General features: G+C 33.6%; 3 protein-coding genes across 4 annotated transcripts; all 3 read left to right on the forward strand.

Moving 5' to 3' along the window:
• Window positions 1–3045: 3045 nt before the first annotated feature.
• LOC106755613 lies at window positions 3046–3984 on the forward strand. Its single transcript, XM_014637798.2, has one exon. The coding sequence runs from the start codon at window positions 3235–3237 to the stop codon at window positions 3745–3747; it is 513 nt and encodes a 170-aa protein (XP_014493284.1). The 5' UTR covers window positions 3046–3234; the 3' UTR covers window positions 3748–3984.
• A 3127-nt stretch (window positions 3985–7111) lies between these two features.
• LOC106756564 (vacuolar fusion protein MON1 homolog) lies at window positions 7112–12977 on the forward strand. 2 transcript variants are annotated; one of them, XM_014639038.2, is made up of 14 exons: window positions 7117–7594; window positions 7686–7765; window positions 8603–8674; window positions 8856–8895; window positions 9338–9439; window positions 9602–9723; window positions 9813–9945; window positions 10015–10106; window positions 10625–10706; window positions 11029–11093; window positions 11182–11472; window positions 11604–11695; window positions 11996–12060; window positions 12711–12977. In XM_014639038.2, the coding sequence occupies exons 1-14, from the start codon at window positions 7346–7348 to the stop codon at window positions 12804–12806; spliced, it is 1581 nt and encodes a 526-aa protein (XP_014494524.1). In that variant the 5' UTR covers window positions 7117–7345; the 3' UTR covers window positions 12807–12977. The 2 variants fall into 2 exon arrangements, with proteins under 2 accessions (XP_022634207.1, XP_014494524.1); XM_022778486.1 differs by lacking the exons at window positions 11996–12060; window positions 12711–12977 and having other exon boundaries at window positions 7112–7594; window positions 11182–11471; window positions 11602–11695.
• A 1020-nt stretch (window positions 12978–13997) lies between these two features.
• LOC106756459 (double-stranded RNA-binding protein 2) lies at window positions 13998–18501 on the forward strand. The gene is made up of 3 exons (XM_014638897.2): window positions 13998–15308; window positions 15835–16054; window positions 17497–18501. Exons 1-3 carry the CDS (start codon window positions 15063–15065, stop codon window positions 18261–18263), a joined length of 1233 nt encoding a protein of 410 aa, XP_014494383.1. The 5' UTR covers window positions 13998–15062; the 3' UTR covers window positions 18264–18501.
• The last annotated feature ends 1006 nt before the right edge of the window (window positions 18502–19507 follow it).

Here is a 19507-nt window from a genome sequence, read left to right on the forward strand (position 1 = left end):
ATATATATATATATATATATATATATATATATATATATATATATATGTATATATGAAAATCAAACATAATCTGACATGACACGACATGATTAACAAACCATTGTCTTGTTTATCAGATTTCAAATAATTTGGAAGAAAGTGTTTTAGTCTATTTAATTTGAATGACGTGTGAATTTATTCTTTTAGATTTTTTAGATGATACATGATTTTATTTTATTTTGAAAAATAATTAAATTTGGTATTTATTGATTTATTTTGCCTGAAATGGACACTTTTTAATATTTTCCTCAATGTCATCGTAACTTTTTATTTTTGTCAAGAATTATAATATAGGAAGAGGAGGAATCTCTTCCTAACTTAAATCAATGAAATGATTATTTACTAATACTAATCGAATTAATATGTTATACTTCACTTAATTAGTTCTGTATTCTTAAGTTAATTCATAGACCATTCAAAAAGTACGAAAAATGTATTTTGCTCTATAACAATAAATTTATAATATTTTGTTTTTCACCCAAATCCCAAATAATGTATTATCTAAGTCTATTAATTTAATATATTTTAATATATCTTAATTTATAAATATTATCAATAAATTTAATACATTTTTATAAATAATATCTTAACACCAGACATTCTTATGTGTTAGGTTATCAAAAAACAAATTCATTTGTTAATATGAGTAGCTGAATCAATTCCTTCAAGTCATCTTCAATTGTATAATCTCATATCTATAGAGTCTCTAAATCTCTCTCATTCTGATTATGTTCGATTTTTCCATATGTCCCTTCTCATTGAAAACCTGTCACCCACTTCATATCTCTTACACTGGATATCACTCTCCTCCCTGTTGTCATAATCACTCAAGTCATTATAATATCATTTACAATTTAATTTAAATTATTTTTATATAAAAAAATACTATTTTTTTACTAATTAAAATATTTTTTACTCTATCCTATTTAGCACATTACTTACTAATTTTTATAAACTTTTTCCATATTTTCCTACATTTCTCATCTTTCTTTTTATTAATCTGAAGTATCCCAACTTTAAGCTCTATTTCCCCTTAAAATCTAGTCATCCAAATCCCCCCAAAACAACCACGAGCTATACTTTAGGGCCACAAGGTGGAAAATGAATAGATGATAAGAAAGAGGTCCTACATCATGTGCCATCATGCTCCTTACTCTATCTCCAAATCATTGCACGCCACGTGTCCTACACATATCTACATTAACGCGTTTAAATACATCGCATAATCGCATTTGTCCTCTTTTTCACACAACCAACCAACTCTTTTTTTTTTTCTTTTTCTTTGTTATGTATTAATATATTGTTTCCAGATATAATTGAATATTAAATATAAATATTTTTCAACGGAATTCAATGTTGATTTGCTTTATTGTAAATAATTAATCTTTTTTTCAGTAATTCACTGTATGGCTTATATTGGATTGAAGTTTAGATTAATTAGACTTAAATTTAAAAATCGAAACCATAATAAACATAATTATTTATTTATTTGAATTAACCTCAATCAATGGAACCGGAATTGATACTAATGTTTCAATTAAGTGCTGTTGAAAATCTCTTTTGTAAATTTAGTATATTCCTTTTTCTGGTAAATTATAACTTGTGTTTGCAAGCGAGTCTATATGTAAGTTGATTGAGTGGTGTAGCTGAGTTCCAAATAATACAACCAACAAGGATATATATTCATTAAGTCGATCACCCACCATCCCAAATCATCACATTTTTTATTTGAATATTATAAAAAAGGTAAAAACAAATATATTTCTTTTTTTCGTTATCACAAACCAATACTTGTTTATAATTGTTTCATCAATTATTATCTTTAATCAATAATTAGAATCAATTATCACAAAGAAATAGTTATAGTTAATGATTTAAGATTTAGTACTAGTAAGTGTTTTTTTCTCTTTAATTTTTTTTTCCCACCCAAAATTCGTAGATACAATTCCAATTAACGAATTATAAACATTGGATATGAATTTCTTCAACTATCAATGAAATGTACAAACAAATCATCATTAGAATAGGATAGTTAAGGAATCGGACCGATCAATCAATAATCAAGACAATTAATTCAAATGTTAAACAATTTAAATATAAAATATGATTACTAATAATTATACCGTAATTAGGTCACTCTTAATCATAAATTAACTGTAAAATGTGTAATTATATTTGTTATACTATTAATATAGGATAATGATATTTAGACAACATTTTTTTGTCTAATAATCATAAACACTATTATGGAGTAATTTAGGACCAATCACATATTGACATGTAATCAATGTTCAAATGTTGTCAAAAAAATGTTGTCTAAATATCATTATCCATTAATATATGTACTCTCAAACATTGAGCTCACTTTCACATCAAGATACAATTACGAAAAGACTTAAAGTAAAAAAAAAAAAACTTTAAACTCTTTTATAGATATCAAACCTTGACCTTGCAATCCGAAACACTAAAATTTTCTCTGTCCGGTATTGATTAAAACAATGCATTGTTTTTTCAATAACCAATATGCATGTTTAATATATAAAAGTAAGGTATTGTTTTTTCAATAACGAATATGTATAGTTATATATTATTTAATAGATATAAGATATTAGCACGTGCTGACTAAAAATATTTTTAAATGGTAAAAGATAGATAATATTGTTTATGAAATTAAAAATATTATAACTATGCTTCTTAATTAATACACCATAACTTGAAGCATGGATGGGATAACATAATGAAGCATAAAAAAAAGTAAAAAACGAGTATGTTATTTTGTTGGGTGGGTGGTGCTTGGTAGTTTCTCACAAGTGAGTGAGAAAGAAACCCGAGAAAGAAAAGACGAAGGAGATGGAACCTTATCCAGAATGTAACGCGCCATTTCTCTTTATTATTACTAACTTCACACGAGACAACAAGAATAACAGGATTTATATACCGGTTTCTAATTTCTCTCTCTTTCCTTATTCTTATCCAAAAATAATAATGAAAATTGAGATTTAGTTTGCAACAACACCTGTTCTTATAAAAGCACATCAAGCGAACCATAATAAACAACAACATTGGAGGAAGAGAAAAAAAAAAAAAAAACAGGCAACAACAAAAACAACAGAACCTTCTTCCACAGTTCCATTCATTCACGTAACAAAAACAAAACCAACGTTATAAAATCACCGCGACCTCTGCATGTAACCAATGGCGAGCAGAAAGAACTTCTTCACTTCACGAAGCCACCGTTTTCTCCCCGTCGCTTCCAACAGAGACTCTCTATCGCTAACCATGGATTCTGAATCCGTCTTCGAATTCGACGAGTCCGAGATTTACAACTCTGGCCGGGATAACTCGTTCGACTTCAGCAGATCGCTTCACGGCCGCTGCTCCGCCAAGCAGAAGCCCACTTCTTCCACCACAGCCGCCGCGGCGTCAGTGCCCATCAACATCCCCGACTGGTCCAAGATCCTCGGCAACGAGTACGCGAAAAGAAACAACAACAACCACCACCACGACGAGGACAACGAGTACGACGACGATCACAACGAGGGTTATGATGAATTTGAACGGAGCGGGAGAGTGCCACCGCACGAGTTTCTGGCGAGAACTAGGGTTGCTTCTTTCTCCGTGCATGAAGGTTTAGGGAGAACCCTGAAGGGAAGGGATCTGAGTACGCTCCGAAACGCCATTTGGGCCAAAACCGGTTTCCAAGACTGAGAAAACTTACAAAACAGAACACGGAATCTTCGTCGTGTTTTTCCTGTTCTACTTTCGTCACTGTAATTGACAGTTTTTTTTTTTTTTTTTTGTGTTAATTCTGGTGATTAAGTTGACGTGTACGAGGTTATTGATTATAAGAGGTTTCTCATATTCTTAATACGAAACCTGAGTTTTTAACTTTTGTAAAATTACACGTACCCTTTAAGAAATATATAAATGTTCTTGTTCATTTGATCATGGTTGTGTGATAATTAGGTTGAATTTTTGTTTCTGGGTGATTGTTATGTTTGATGGACGGTGGTGTGGTGATGAAAAATCTAAATGGGTGAGTGGGAGTTGGAGGTGGTGGAGCCATGATAGGAGCTGAAAAGGAAAGTAGGGTAAGCTTGTTGGGTGATTGGTGGTGGGATTAGGGTTTTGAAATGGCTCGGTTTAGCCGTTTAGGGTTGGGACCATTGGACCAACGCTCTATTATTCTACACCACAAACTTAGTGGGGACTAGTCATCAAATATCCATTCATAGCTACCCCTTTCAACTTTACTTGAACAAATAAAAAAGTGACTGAGGTTGAAGGCCAGCATTTAATATTATTTAGCTTAAACAAAGTGTTTATTTTATTTATTTTTTGGACCGATGGAATAATCTATTCATTAAAATATATTTCATTCACATATATTACTTTTTTCGACTATAATTATTAGAATAATTAAAATAACGCTGATAAATATCAATACATAAGGCGAGGATGATACCTACCCTACAATTGTGATTAGAAAGAGAGATGAGAAAAGTAGCCCAAAAATAATTCCGAAAGATGGAGGTCCTTTTATGGTTTTAATTCACTAAAATGTCCAAACGTGGAACGATCTCTCCTTCACGATATTCTCTTTACCAAATAATATTGAAGAAAAGTAGGTGTGATTTGAATGCAACAAAACAAATGAATTTAATCAATCCAACTCCATCAAGACAAACAAATACAAATTGATTTAACATTATAAAACAACATAATGCAAATATGTAATTCCATCATTATTGAACTACACATCCAAATGTGCTCTTGTCAAGCTTATACTATTTCACAATATCACCGATTAACTTAATTTTCTTTCTGCTATTGTTTGTTTCTTTTCACTTTCGTTAATAAGCTGTTTCAATGGTATTCCGATTCCAACATTGAAATTATTTCATGTTATAATTTTAATTTCTCAATTTAATGATAAGACTTTTACTAGTAAAAATGTTTTATAATCTATGTTTCGAGTGTAGGATCGAGTAACTCCACAAAACACACTTTACACTTTACTTGTGTTTCTAAAGAACCTTGATGTTTAAGTCAATAATTAATTCGAACTGTAGTTAGAGCAAAGTTTTAAATTCAGAATAAATGTGATCACCTTTGATATCTAATTATAGTTTTTTAGATGAGCCTAAGATTAGCAAAACCTTAATAACGGTCCAATCTCGACCCGTTACCTACCAAATAACCCTTACTCTTAACTTTGGTTTATAGTGTTTCTTAAGAGATGTTTTGCTGTTGAGATTGTCCGTTCGACCAAACATGTATGACCAAACGACCCTTGTCTTGTATTATCTAAATTCATGTTATGTGACCAGTCATCCATTCTTTGTGACTCTTTCTGTTCGGTCCTAACTCTACGGCCACTCGGCCATACAATACAATCTTAAATTTTAATCATGATATAATTATATATATGATTCAAAGATTTCAGTTACTATGGCAAATTTTAATGAAATAATTTTTTTATCTTATTTTATGTACCAAAATGTCAGTTATAAAATATAAGTATATAAGATGACAAAAAAATTTATTTTACTGATTTTTTCTTTTCTGCATATTTTTAAAATAAAATTTTAAACATAAATAGACTTGATGCTCCAATGAAATAAACATGGTTTCTGGCTTTAAACACCCGATGGTAAATACGGAAAGTTAAGGTGTTGCTTCCTGCACCTCCCCAAGTGGGACTTGTACCTCTCCACTATTTTAATTTATTTCAAAAATATTCTACACCTCCCCACTATTTTCTTTTATTCCAAAAATACCCTACACCTCCCCACTATCCTTAACAATTTCTCTCTTTCTCTCTCTACATTAGGAGCATTTACATGACTCATTAATGGAGCATTTAAATGACTCAAATTTGAAATTGTGATATATTTCCTTAAATAAGTTTGATTCAATCTTATTTGTGCTGTTGAATATATTTTTTTCTTTTCAAATTACTTAATAAATGCTAAAATTTTGTTCTAAATTTCTAGAAAAATGTTTATATATGTGTTTTTTTTACATATAATATCTATAATTTTTAACATTATATTATGTTTTAATTCACCGACATGTTTGACTCAAATAACATGAATAAAATATTTAATTTATTAGATAAATAATATAAAAATATTATTAAATACTTAAAATATAAAAAAAAAGTTATTTGGAATAAAAGAAAATAATGGGAAGATGTAGAATATTTTTGAAATAAATTAAATTAATGGAGAGGTACATGTCCCACTTGGGGAGGTGTAGGGAGCAACACCCGGAAAGTTACTGAAGTAGATAATTGGGCCTCAGAGGCAAAACTTTTAGTTCTTCAACACCCATCATTACTAACTTTACCATCATACAAATATCATTCATGTGCCCGTACATATTTTCCAAAAAAAAAAATATAAATATAAATTTTATAAAAATATATTATAATTTAATACGTTTATCCTATTTTATATTTTTTTTTATTGTAAAAACACATTTAATCTATTTATATATTCTCTTAATAAAATATACTTTATTATATAATTGTTTGAAAAAATATATATGATAATTTAGTCAATTAAAATAAAGAATTCAGATTCAAATAAAATAATGGTTAATAATTTTACATATTACAAAAACAAATAATTTAAAACTCTATTCCCAGGCACAAAAATATATAATTTTTACAAATTAAACTATATTTTTTTATAGTTATGATTATCGAATGACTTTAATCGTGACATTTTAATTTTTTATTGATAAAAAAATAAACTGAAATTATTGTCGAATATGTTTATATAAAAAGATAATTCATAAAACAGATTGAGTGATTACATGACAATAGAAAAATGACATTTATGGATGTAACAACTTCAAAAAGTTTAAAATTTTATTTTTAATTTCTAGATTATGCAATTAGAAAGCCATTTTTAACTTCCTGATTAACATAAATAAAAAAAATAACTTTTGTACAATCTGAAAATGATGAAATGGAGAAAAACACTGTAAAAATATAGAGGTAAAAAGTTATGGGATTTCATGAAGAAACTGCCGAAATCGTTTTGTAACCATATGGTGCCCAAAAGAATTGGGCCTGAGTGAGAAAGCGTGTTAGCCCAGCCCGGTCCGCCAATCTGAGCTGGTGAGTCGTGGCGGTAGCGAACGTCCGCTGACTGCACCCAGCTACCTGTCAGACCGAGCCGAGACAAGCAGCGACTGGCAGCGCAACAACATTTTGCTTCAAAACCCCAACCCTCTCTCTCCATGTCTTCGCCAACACACTCACACAGACACACACTCTCTCTCTAAAATCACAACTATGAACGACGACGAAACAGAGTCCGATGGAGAGATTAGGGCTTCCGTCGAACCCGTTTCGGAGGACGCTCCATCCAGCCCCGGTAGCAGCGGGTACGTCGGCGAAGGAGGCAGCACCAGCGCAACCACTGGTTCGCAATTCGAAATTGAGCACGAAGAAATAGAAGAGGACACGACGATTGATATGGACAGAATCTCGATTTCCGACTCCCACGCGTCGTGGATTCCCGGCAAACGGCACTTCGACGAGGTATGTGCGTTGGTTTTGGTGCGCGCACTAACTCTGCTATGATCGATGCCTATAAGGGCCGTGTTCTGTCTGCTTATTGATTATAGTGCAGGATGATGGCTCCATATCATGGAGGAAGAGGAAGAAACATTTTTTCGTTCTCAGTCATTCCGGCAAACCTATATATTCCAGGTTAGTCTACTTTTTCCGGGCCTCACTTTGCATTGGTAATTTCAAGGCAGGGTAGAACATTCATTTTGTGCGCTGGTCAGGTTGATCCTTGGAATTTAAGTTACAAAAAGTGAGTTTAGTTTATGACTTTGGGTCTGCCTGGAGAGAACTTTTTCATAAACAGAGAAAAGTTTCTCCATAAGCTAAAGTTAAGTTAAACAATGTATTTTAGAGAACTTGTTTGGAAACAACTCCTACAAATCCGTTCATGTATGGGTTGGAACAGAGAAACTGACTTCAAGTTGTCCTTATTTTTTTCTCCAATAGGTGCATATGGAATTTTTTTTTCTAAGTGGACCCTATCTATCGATTTAGCCGTTTGACATTGTGAAAACTGATCGAGTTCTTCGTTCACTTTATTAATTGTCTATTGATTTAATTTTGACAACTATTTGTCAATTTAGTCTTTCATTGGCGTAGAAACTATGAGGTTGTATCATACTATTACGTGTCCATTGTCCTAATAGATTTCTTCGTACATGTATTTGTGTCATATTGATATTAGTAGACCATAATGGTCTGGAACCACTAATAGTTTCTCTCGTTGGTGTGCATAAGTTCATTTGATCTTTAACGTTAGGGTCCAAATAACCGCTGCTTATGAAATTTGGGATTTTGCAGACCAGTTTTGGTAATTTGTGAAACCAAACTATTTAATGATCGCAGATAAAATTGATTGATGTTGTCAAAGCAATTGAATGAATTTGCTGTTTTGATAGATGTTACAAACCAAATTGACTTTCTAGTTTTATTCTTGTGCTGTTCTTGTTTTTACACTTATTACTACTTTACTTCTAGGTATGGAGATGAACACAGACTTGCAGGGTTTTCAGCAACTTTGCAAGCAATCATTTCCTTTGTTGAGAACGGGTATTTTTACTGATTCTGTTTTCAGTTAATTAGAAGTATTCTTTCAATGTGTTTTCCTTTGTTGAGTACGGGTATTGTGACTGTTTCTGGTTTCAGTTAACTACATGTATTTCTTTAATGTGTTCGACAGACTGGATATTTGAATATAATTTCCATTGAACCCTTCGATTTCTGTTTTTAGGGGCGACTCTGTCAAATTGGTGAGGGCTGGGAGGCATCAGGTGCGATCATGCTTTTTTATCTCTTCATATTTTTGTGCTTGAATGGTATGTTTCATCTGAGGATTTACCAATGGAAAACCAGCTCCCTGTCCTTGACCCCTAACAAAGAATATGTTAAGCAAAGTCATATTGTAAGTGTTTGGTTCTTGCCCTCAATCTAACAAACTTATTAATTGGTATCAAAGCCAGTTGTCGGTGTCTCAAAAAGAGCTATTCATATGGTTGTCAGTAGCAGAGGAGCAATGCTATGATAGGAACTTGGGTAGTATGGTTGTCATATAGTTGTCCTTGTGTAGCTTTAAAGTGTCTCCTTTTGTGAGCGAGCTGCCCATCTTTTATATAAATAGTGTTTATATAAGAATCTTGTTTTTCTGTTATGTCTCTTGCAGGAATTTTGCCATTATTCCGTGATGTAAATCTCTACTTTGAAATCATGGTGTAGGTGATTTTTCTAGTGAAAGGACCAATTTACCTAGTCTGCATCAGCTCCACAGAAGAACCTTACGCGTCATTAAGGGGGCAGTTAGAGCTAATTTATGGTCAGGTATATAATCAAGTTGGACTGTAAAAGTTTCCGGATTCATTTGCGTGCTCATTATGCATGTTTCTATGTTTCTCAAATTTCTATTACATTTTTTGAACATTCAAGTGAACACCTTGTGTTGTGACGTTATATGATAATTCCCTGTTTTTCATATATGTGCAGATGCTTGTTATACTAACAAAATCAATAAATAGATGTTTTGAGAAGAACCCAAAGTTTGATATGACACCCTTGCTTGGTGGAACAGAAATTGTCTTCTCTTCTCTAATACACTCTTTCAGCTGGTTTGTTTTTCTGTTCTTGGCATGCTCTGTTTTCCAATTTTTTATTCTGTATTTTTGTAGTAAATGTTTTTATTTGTCCGGTCATTTAGGAACCCAGCCACATTTCTTCATGCGTATACTTGTCTCCCTCTTGCATATGCAACTAGGCAAGCTGCAGGAGCTATTTTGCAAGATGTTGCTGATACGGGTGTTTTGTTTGCAATACTTATGTGCAGGCACAAGGTTTGACTGTACGCTTGATTTTGTCTATTTAACACTAACTTAAAATAATAATTTTAAGGTTGAATGCAGGTAATCAGTCTCGTTGGTGCTCAGAAAGCTTCCCTTCATCCAGATGATATACTGCTTTTGGCCAACTTTGTCATGTCATCTGAATCCTTCAGGCAAGTGGAATTGTCCTGGAAACATATTTATTTATCAAATGCTTTAATTCTCAAGATGGTTTGATTATATAATTAACTCTTATAAATTAGAGCTTTAACTAATTTTTAATTTTGGTGATAGAATTTGTAAACATTCTGATGTTTCCCTTTAGAGATAATTTATAGGTGAATTATGTTTTATGAAAATGAATCTAATGGTGATAAATAAGGATGTTCAAAGAGTAGCAAATGTGGTATTTATTAACCACATACCGATTTAATTAACCAATTAAGTTAGATATGTTTTAGCATGGAGTTCCTAGACCTTCGAGAAATCTGCTTAAATTTACATGTGGAGTTCGTCCTACAGCATCTGAAACTAAGAAATTTTGAATATTGTTGTGTTAGACAATGAACTCGCATTTTAGATGAAGTGAAAATGTCATGGCACTTCAAGCTTCATTCTAAGTTATTTTATTTATAGCATTGTTAAAACATCCATTCCTTGTAATTCTATTTCTGGGGATTAAATTTTGCAGGACATCAGAATCATTTTCTCCAATTTGCTTGCCAAGATATAACCCTTCAGCATTTTTGTATTCATATATCCATTACTTCGATGTGAGTCCGATTGTAATACATTATTAGAACATTTAATGGCCCGTTTGATTTGAGAAAATATGTTTTTTTTTTTTGTTTTCACTTTTACATAAAATAGTGCCATTGTTTTATTTTATTATATGTTTTCAAAGATTTGTTTAAGAAACATGAAAGACAATTGCTTTCTCCATTTCCTATGCAAACTTTTGGAAACAAGAAACAAAGTGAAAACAAGGTGGTACTTTGTAATTAAAAGTGAAAATTAAAAACATTTTCTCAAACCATAGACCCCTTATATTTTGGAAAATGGAACATTTGTGACCGAGCTTTATATTTGTGACAGGCTGACACATACTTGGTGTTACTATCCACTAATTCTGATGCATTTTATCATCTTAAGGATTGCAGGTAAATAATGGTTTAGACTTTAAAATCAATCATGCTTCATGGTAGTTATCTTTTGCATGGTTCTGAAATTTACCTTCCATCTCTGTAGGATTCGTGTTGAAAATGTTCTTTTGAAGTCATGTGTCCTTAGTGAAGTTCAGAGATCCTTGTTAAACGGGGGAATGCATGTTGAAGATCTGCCACCTATATCTCATTCCGGATCATCTCATTTGGGCCAGCACATGCTTCCATCAGATTCTCCTGACAGATTTAGGGAAGCTAATTCTGGCATTGGGGGTCCTGCTGGGTTGTGGCATTTCATATACCGCAGTATATATCTTGACCAGTATGTCTCCTCGGAGTTCCCACCATCAATCAATACGCCTCAGCTGCAAAAAAGGTATGAATGTTATAGCCACCTATTCACTTCCCATGCCTTTCATTTCTATGGATTTTTTGCTTTATTTCTTTTTCATTTTCTTTATGAATATCTATTCTTTTTAGAAGGATAACTTGTCTTCATTGATGCAGACTGTATAGAGCTTACGAGAAACTTTTTGCATCCATGCACGATAAAGGAATTGGGCCACACAAAACTCAATTTAGGAGAGATGAAAACTACGGTAATAAATCACACCCGATAGTGTGTTTGGTTTTTTGCCTGAAATGTTTAATATTTTTATTATGCAGTCATGAGTTGATGTAACTTTTTTTAAATGAAATTTGTTATTGGTCGTGCATGAAACCATGGAGAAATTGGGTGTGGTTGGGTGGGTGGGGGGTTGGACGGTACAAATTCATGTTTTGTGGTTTTTCTCAACGAACCTGTGTTGGAAAAAAGTATGTTTAAGATTGTTAGTTTTCCTCTTTATGACTCATGCTAATTAAAGACAAAATGAAACTCAATTTTGTTTTTGTGGCAGTTCTTCTCTGTTGGGTGACACAGGATTTTGAGCTCTATGCTGCCTTTGATCCCCTTGCAGACAAGGTATATTTTTTGTTTGTTTCTGATATCTTGATTAGCTTTTAATCATTGTGAATGTCCCATCTCCTATGCTATCTATAAGTGCCTAGGTATAGATTCGTAATTGACTTCCCATGAAGACTTGACACAAACTATTTCATGTTTGGAATCTAGCACTACGTATATGGGTCTTGTTAACCAATTCAATGAGGACACTGGTTAAGGAATCAATAAATGAAGTTTTTTTATTGAAATTTGCTTTCGGGGATGCATTGGAAATCATAGTGAAAATGCTTTAATAAAACTTTTTAGTAAACAAAATCACTTTTTATCCCTTAATTAGTTTTCTTATGGCACTAGATAGCTTTTTACCACTTACTGTCATGTCTACTTGGTCTTTGCTTTAATGGTTGGGATTTTTATATTTTTTTTTTCAAGTTATTTGGTTCATTGTTTGGGGGAAAGAGAAAAAAGAGCAGGTGAAGGGGGAGGAAATAATTTTTGTGAAAGCTGGACCTATGACTTGTAAAAAGCATTTTCTGTACTTTATGTTCAACAGAAAGAGAAACAAGCAGTCAACAATTATCAGATGTTACAAATTGCATTTATTTTTGTGCCGCTCTGGATGGCTTGATCTTCATTTTGTTTTGTTCTCTATATGATTATTTATGCAGGCCTTGGCAATCAAGACGTGCAACCATGTTTGTCAGTGGATAAAAGATGTGGAAAATGAAATATTTTTGCTAGGAGCTAGCCCCTTTTCATGGTGATTTCCTTGCAAATGATGTAAACATGTACGGTAAATTTTATTCAATAAAATTCCTGCAGTTTATTCTTTTTAATATTCCTTTAGCTTAATTATTTTTCTTATAGAACCATAGATAAAGAGATGTTCTGTGCACAATCATTATATTAAGAATTTGCGGAGTGTTAGCCCTGAAGTCTTGGTTCTTTTCTCAGTCTTTTCTTAGAGTTGATACCTTACTTATATAAAAGACGTTTAACTGATTTTTGCGCTTCTAGTAATATGAATGATGTATTTGGTGGAGGCAGCCGATAGAACAGATACCATAAAAGGTTTTGCAATTGCAAGCAGTCCTTTTGGACGTTTCTATATTCAATTTCGATTTGTTTTAATCTTGTATCGAAACAATCTTGGTTGTGATTTAGTTTGAAACAACAGAAAGAACGGAACGTTCGGAGTATTCTTTCTAATGTGCATCTATGGACTCCGAACTCAAGAAAGAGGTTTCTTTCTTGTTAATTATTTTGTCTTATTTCAGTATTTTATTATGTTTTTTAAGTTCAAAAGTTAAGGTCCAGAAGTGATTATAATAATGAAAGTGTTTTTTCAACTTAAGAAAAAAAAAAAATGTCACTGGGTTAAAGAGGTTGGGCCATCGGCAGTTTCTTCCTGTAATCTGAAAACTAAAAGAACTAAAAGTGATTTATAGATTGTGTAATTAGAAAATCATTTTTCTTTTTGAAGAAAACTTTTTAGATGGTATAATTTGAAAATTAAAAATAATTATTGGATTCCATAGTTCGGAAGTCAAATAACTTCCAGACTGCGTAATTTCGAAGTTAAATTTTTAAGAAAGATAACTTAATTTGGGAGACATTTTTTAATTTTGAATTGTATAATTTCAAAGTTATTTTTTACTCAGAAGTATTTCTTTTAGAATAAAGTTAGTTTTGAATTGTAAAATCTGAAAGTCTAAAATTATTTTTAAGTTTACTATTTTAAAAAAGCGAAATGGAAAAAAGTATGAAGACGCAGGAGTGGCGTGAGTTTGATTGGTTTGTTTATGGGTATGAAAAATATGAACTATTTTTTTCACATTCTTTGTTATTGATTATAAATTAAAAAATTTGATCTAGTTTTTTTATTGAATAAAGTTTTTTATAATTTAGCCTTTTTAATAAAATTAAACTAATTATATTGATGAATATATATAGAAAAGAAGAAAAAAGAAAATGAAATGAGTTTACTAACGAAGGTCCAGTTGATAAATGGTATCCTTAAAGCCCAGGAAGAAGATTATTGGATATAGAGGCATGCATAGGTTCTGATATCTGGAAAGTATTTTGAATGTTTTTACGAAATTTGTGAGTAGTATGTGAAGTAAAAGGTATTTTTGATGGTATGTATGTATGTATTATTGGTGAGGGTGGATGCAGCAATGGCATGTGTACCAAAATATGATGCCCCCATTAAATGCATGGATGTGAATGATGATAAGGTGCGTTCAATATAGTTGGGTGGGGAAAATATAATAAATAAGAAGAAACTTTTAGCTCCCAACCCTCTTTCATCATTTACGTTCCCCATCTCCATTTTGTCAAACCCACTATTCACCAATTTTCGATATCACAAATAAAGCTATGTTCCCCACTTAACACCACCACCATTATCACCTTAACTGCATCTTCCATTATTTATTCACACCATTTTTCCCATAACACTATAATTAACCTACAAAACAAACCTTAAAAACGCCCTCAAATTACAAATAACAACACCAGATTAATAATAATAACAATAGCATTAAAAAAATCATCTAGGGAAAGATGAATTCAAATCCATGCAACGTTTCCAGTTGACTCTCAGCACCACGCCAATAAATAACACCTTGCTAAATTTTCAATATTTTTCTTAATATTAATATTAATATTAGTGCGATTAAATTTACTAATATAATAATCACGAAATAAATGTACTTGTATTGTGAGAGCTATCTTTCTTTCTTTCTTTCTTTTCTTTCTTTCTTTTCTTTTCTTCTAGCTAACTCTTCATCTTCTTCTTGTTATTCTTCGTTTTCTCTCTCTTCTCTGGTTTTTGTACCTGTGCTGTTACTGCACTGTCTTCTTCTCATTTGCCGAGGTCCAAGGCCTAACCGGAGAGAGGGGTTCGATTTCGCCGGAGTGGAATCTCCGGCGATAATTACCGACGGAGGGGATCGGATCAGTTCTTGAGAGATAAAGTGTGGTCAGGTTAGCCAGGGAGAGAGTGTGAGGGGGGGAAAATGTACAAAAACCAGCTTCAGGAGCTGGCACAGCGAAGCTGCTTCAACCTGCCTTCCTACACGTGCATTCGGGAAGGTCCTGATCACGCGCCGCGTTTCAAGGCCACGGTTAACTTCAACGGCGAGATCTTCGAGAGCCCTCAATACTGCTCCACGCTCCGTCAGGCGGAGCACTCCGCCGCCGAGGTCGCGCTCAATTCGCTCTCCAACCGTGCTCCCTCTCACTCCCTCGCCGCCAGGATCCTCGTGAGTTTCTCTCTCCATAGCTGCTTTTTTTCTTCTTTTTATGAAATTACCGAACTATCCTTGCTCCGTGAACTTTGCCGTTTCGCCTTCGTTTGTTGTGCAATGCCGTTTCGCCTTCGTTTGGTTTTTGAATTTAAGGTTATTGGTGAAATTTGAAGCTAATTTGAGTAATTGTTATTATTGGAAATCGATTCTGTGAATGAGATCGTGAGATTCGTTTCTTAAAAAGTGCTTCACCTTTTCACTCCTCTGTTGTGAATTTTCTTAATTTTATGCTGATGCTCTTCCTTTCTCTTTTGTTAACTTAAGAATAATTGTAAGCATTTTTTGTTTGCTTCACCGAGAACTCTCGCTCTCTTCTTTCCGCTGCGCGAATATTTTATGCACGTCTAAGAGTGTTTTATTCGAAATTTATGTTTAAAAGCTTCGTTTTCACTGTATGTGTGAAGATATTATTGATGGTTTTTTGGTTTGTGTTCTTATTATACTTTTTGGGTTGATGTGCTTACTGGATGTAAATTGTTAGGATGAAACGGGAGTGTACAAGAACCTCCTGCAGGAAATTGCACAGAGGGTAGCGGCGCCATTGCCGCAGTACTTTACGTTCAGGTCAGGCTTAGGACATCTTCCTGTGTTTACTGGGACAGTGGAGTTAGCTGGAATTATGTTTACTGGTGAACCTGCTAAGAACAAGAAACAAGCGGAGAAAAATGCAGCTATGGCGGCTTGGTCTTCTCTAAAGCAATGTAAGTGACTGGCTAGCTTTTGTCTGAATGTTTTTCTTTCATGTAAAAAGATATGGAAGTTTTACATCAGTTTGTCGTATGAATATTGCTTGAAGATGCCACAGAAGGGAACAGTAGCGATTCCCGGCCCACCACTTTATTCCTAATTCGAGTAACTAATTTTGCAATTAACCATGAGGAAATTTTCATATTATGGGATTGCTGAGGCAGTGTACTTGCTGTTCCTACCCAATATGCTCTCTTGTAGTTTCCTCTTATCCGTGGTAGAGGCCAAAAGCATCTTCGAAGATTCATCCTTGCCCCTTTCGACTTTCCTTTGAGAAACATTATATTATGTGCCAGATGGTTTTACATGCTTACGTGCCTTTCTAAACTACCTTCAATCCACTCCTTTTTGTATTCTAGTGAGTTTTAAGTGGGCTTCCCAATAGCAGCAAATCACACTGCTAAAGTGGCAATGCAGGGTGGGGTGGTTCATAGCTGCTGTAAATTATTCTCTATCTTAATGCCCTTGAGCAAGTTGTAGTTGATGTTAATTGGGGCAAAACTGCACCTTTAGCACTGGAAACTCTAGGGGTGTAATGCATGTTTTATGGTTAAGATCCGCATGTCTGTCCCAGCTTAAATCCAGTGAAGAAATCTTTTATTTATCAACTCTGGAAGTTTACAAAATATGTAATCATGTTTCCTAATTAAGGTGAACTGATCACTATCTGTAGAAGAAAAGGCCTCACCTGTTTAACCTTGAGTTTTCTTCCAATTTGCTTTACAACTAAATTCTGGAACTTCAAGCGTTCTCCCGTCAGAACTACCTTCTTTGGGGCAGACCAGTCTATGCATGTTAACCGGTCTTTGGTCTGTCACTACTGTTTCCTACAACTTTATAGATACAATATGACATTTCTATCTGATTACACCTGTTACTTAACTGACTAATTATTTTTTTCGTTTGGTGTATAGACCAGCGCTCAAAATTGTTTGGCAACAGTAGTCCCCTGCCACTATTCTAGTTCCAGCCATTCAAACTTTTCTGCTTCCATATTCCTGTGTTTGATATACTGACTTGTTTATTGCCTAAGTTGAGTATAGTTCAAAACTAGTTTGACAATAGTAGTCCCCAGCCACTGTGCTAGTTACAGCCATTCCAACTTTGCTGCTTCCATTTTCCTGTGTTTGATATGCTAACTTGTTTATTGCCTTAGGTTGAGTATGATTGTGCCTAGACTAATAATGTAGTCTTCAATTTTGATAGCTTTTAGTTTTTTGAGTGTTTGTTCATGTGTAGGATAAATTTCCTGACTCCATAACATTTAAATACACTGGCAATTTTTGGGTTTGCGGGTCAGACTGCTATCTGCTATTATCTGTCACTAACAACTGTGGCCCTTAAGATATGTATAGATGATGAAGTATGAATTAACAATAATTTTCTTTCTTGACAGTGGCAAAAGAAACTGCAAGCTCTTCAACTGAACCTGAGAACAACGACGAACTAGAACAGATCACTATAGCACGGGCTTTGCGAAACTACCGTCTGAAGGAAAAGATTTCAATGTCAAATCCAAATGCGCCTATTCCATTTCCAAAGAAGTTTCAAATTCAAAATCCCAGGCCAACGAGTCCTCAGCCTCCTCCTGCTGCTACATCAAAGATTCTTCCCTTAATATGCCAAAAGGCTGCTTCTCGAAGCAGGCATCCAGCCGCAGCATCTCCAGCACCAGCAGTCAGTGACAATTCTGCGATGCCACAACTCTCTGCCACATCAGATAGTCGAAGAATTCGCCGCCCTAAGTTCCCTGCTGCTGGAGCAGCACCTTATGTTCCCATTAGACAAATGAGACCACCTTGCCAGGGAATGGCACCTCCAGTGACGATAAGGACTGCTATACCTGTATTCTCTCCAGCACCTCCAACAGCCGCCACAATGTCCCTTCCAGTACTACGAGCTCCTCCTGTACGAGTTGCTCCTCCTGTTACCATTAGGCAAGCTGTTCCAGTATTTGCGGCTCCACCTGTAAGAGTAGAGGAATCTGTTCCCAGCCTTACCAGCCTAGAACCCGTTCCTACCCCAAAAGACGATGCTCAAACTATTAGTTCCCCCAGCCTGGAAGACAAACTACCAGTTAAAACTCCAGAGACAGAGATGAAGACTGAGAAAATTCCAGCTGAATCTGAGACAGTGCAGAGCTTGGCGCAGCTGAAAATTTGATGCTTCATTGGAGTTGAGGTCTGAATCCATGAGAATGTGATCATGGTTCTATGACGATGTAGAGTTTGCTTCTCATGTTATAATGAGTGATGTAATATCATCCCTTCCTTTTGTCCTGTTAAAATCCGACAGTTGGTGCCGGATAGCATCAGCGGTCCAAATATCTGTGAAATTGAAGAGCGGTTTACCATATAATTTCCCTTTTTTATGTAGTTAGTCATTTACTATTTATTATGCAGATTCATGCGCCGTCATTCTTATTTGAGCAAGCAATTGGGGCTGATTTGAGTTTTGTCTTTTGTTTTGAAATGAAAAGGTGGACACTGCACCCTTGCCTGTTAGCTCCTTCACAAAGAAGCCTCAGACACAGGAATTGCATCGTACCTCACTGTTCTTGACATATCAATGCACCTATCTCACCATTATCAGATTCTCCAACTTCATAAACTTTTCCATCCAAATCGTTAATATAATAATAATAAATTTATGTCCAATGAATTACATGTGTATTGGTAAAGAAAAAAATTATTCAACATAAGTACGGAGTTGTTTCTGTCATTATACATAACTGCGAGATAGTTAAAACAATGTTTTCACAATGTAGGTCATGTGTATCTCTATATATATGATGCAACTACACGATTTTGTTGACGTAATTTTAGTTACTTAAGATATTTTTCTTTAGTTTCTCAAATACTTAATATTTAATTATTCATACAATATTAATAGAAACATAGGAGTTATTATGAGTAATGTTTCTATAAATTTGTCAGTAAAATATGCAATAACCAAATAAAATAGAAGCAGTAAGTTTTACTTTCTTTAATATATTTTATTTTTATTTAAATATTTTAAAATTTTCATGGTTAAAAAATTATATACATTAAAAAAATGTATGTCTAATTTTAAGACTTAGATTTATAATTCTTATTGATTACTGCTAGAAAAAAATTACTTAATATATTCCGTATAATAAAATTTAATATTAATTAAATTTTTTTTTTAAATTTTAATCTTTCAAGCAAAACTTTAACACGACTTAACCTTATCAAATTCGTAATTATTTTAGGCTGAATTTAACTTTTTATTTAAGGATTTGTTTTAGGTTATGTATAAATTAGCCAACAAGTTTTGGCCCAAATAAGCTAAAGCGCTATTAGTAGTTCTTCTAAAATCGGTAATTTGCTTTTAATGTGTTAAAGATTTTTCGTAAGCCTTTTGTTTTTACAAAATTAAAACGTATC

The sequence above is a fragment of the Vigna radiata genome, chromosome 2 (assembly GCF_000741045.1).
Source record: "Vigna radiata var. radiata cultivar VC1973A chromosome 2, Vradiata_ver6, whole genome shotgun sequence".
Lineage (NCBI taxonomy): Eukaryota > Viridiplantae > Streptophyta > Magnoliopsida > Fabales > Fabaceae > Vigna > Vigna radiata.

Bases quoted from the DNA above. Each gene is read 5' to 3' on its own strand.
- LOC106756564 (XM_014639038.2), top strand. From the start codon at position 7,346: ATGAACGACGACGAAACAGAGTCCGATGGAGAGATTAGGGCTTCCGTC. The intron at 10,107-10,624 runs GCAAGTGGAATT...TAAATTTTGCAG, and splicing joins ATGTCATCTGAATCCTTCAG to GACATCAGAATCATTTTCTC. The intron at 10,707-11,028 runs GTGAGTCCGATT...TATTTGTGACAG, and splicing joins CATATATCCATTACTTCGAT to GCTGACACATACTTGGTGTT.
- LOC106756459 (XM_014638897.2), top strand. From the start codon at position 15,063: ATGTACAAAAACCAGCTTCAGGAGCTGGCACAGCGAAGCTGCTTCAAC. The intron at 15,309-15,834 runs GTGAGTTTCTCT...GTAAATTGTTAG, and splicing joins CCCTCGCCGCCAGGATCCTC to GATGAAACGGGAGTGTACAA. The intron at 16,055-17,496 runs GTAAGTGACTGG...CTTTCTTGACAG, and splicing joins TTGGTCTTCTCTAAAGCAAT to TGGCAAAAGAAACTGCAAGC.
- LOC106755613 (XM_014637798.2), top strand. From the start codon at position 3,235: ATGGCGAGCAGAAAGAACTTCTTCACTTCACGAAGCCACCGTTTTCTC.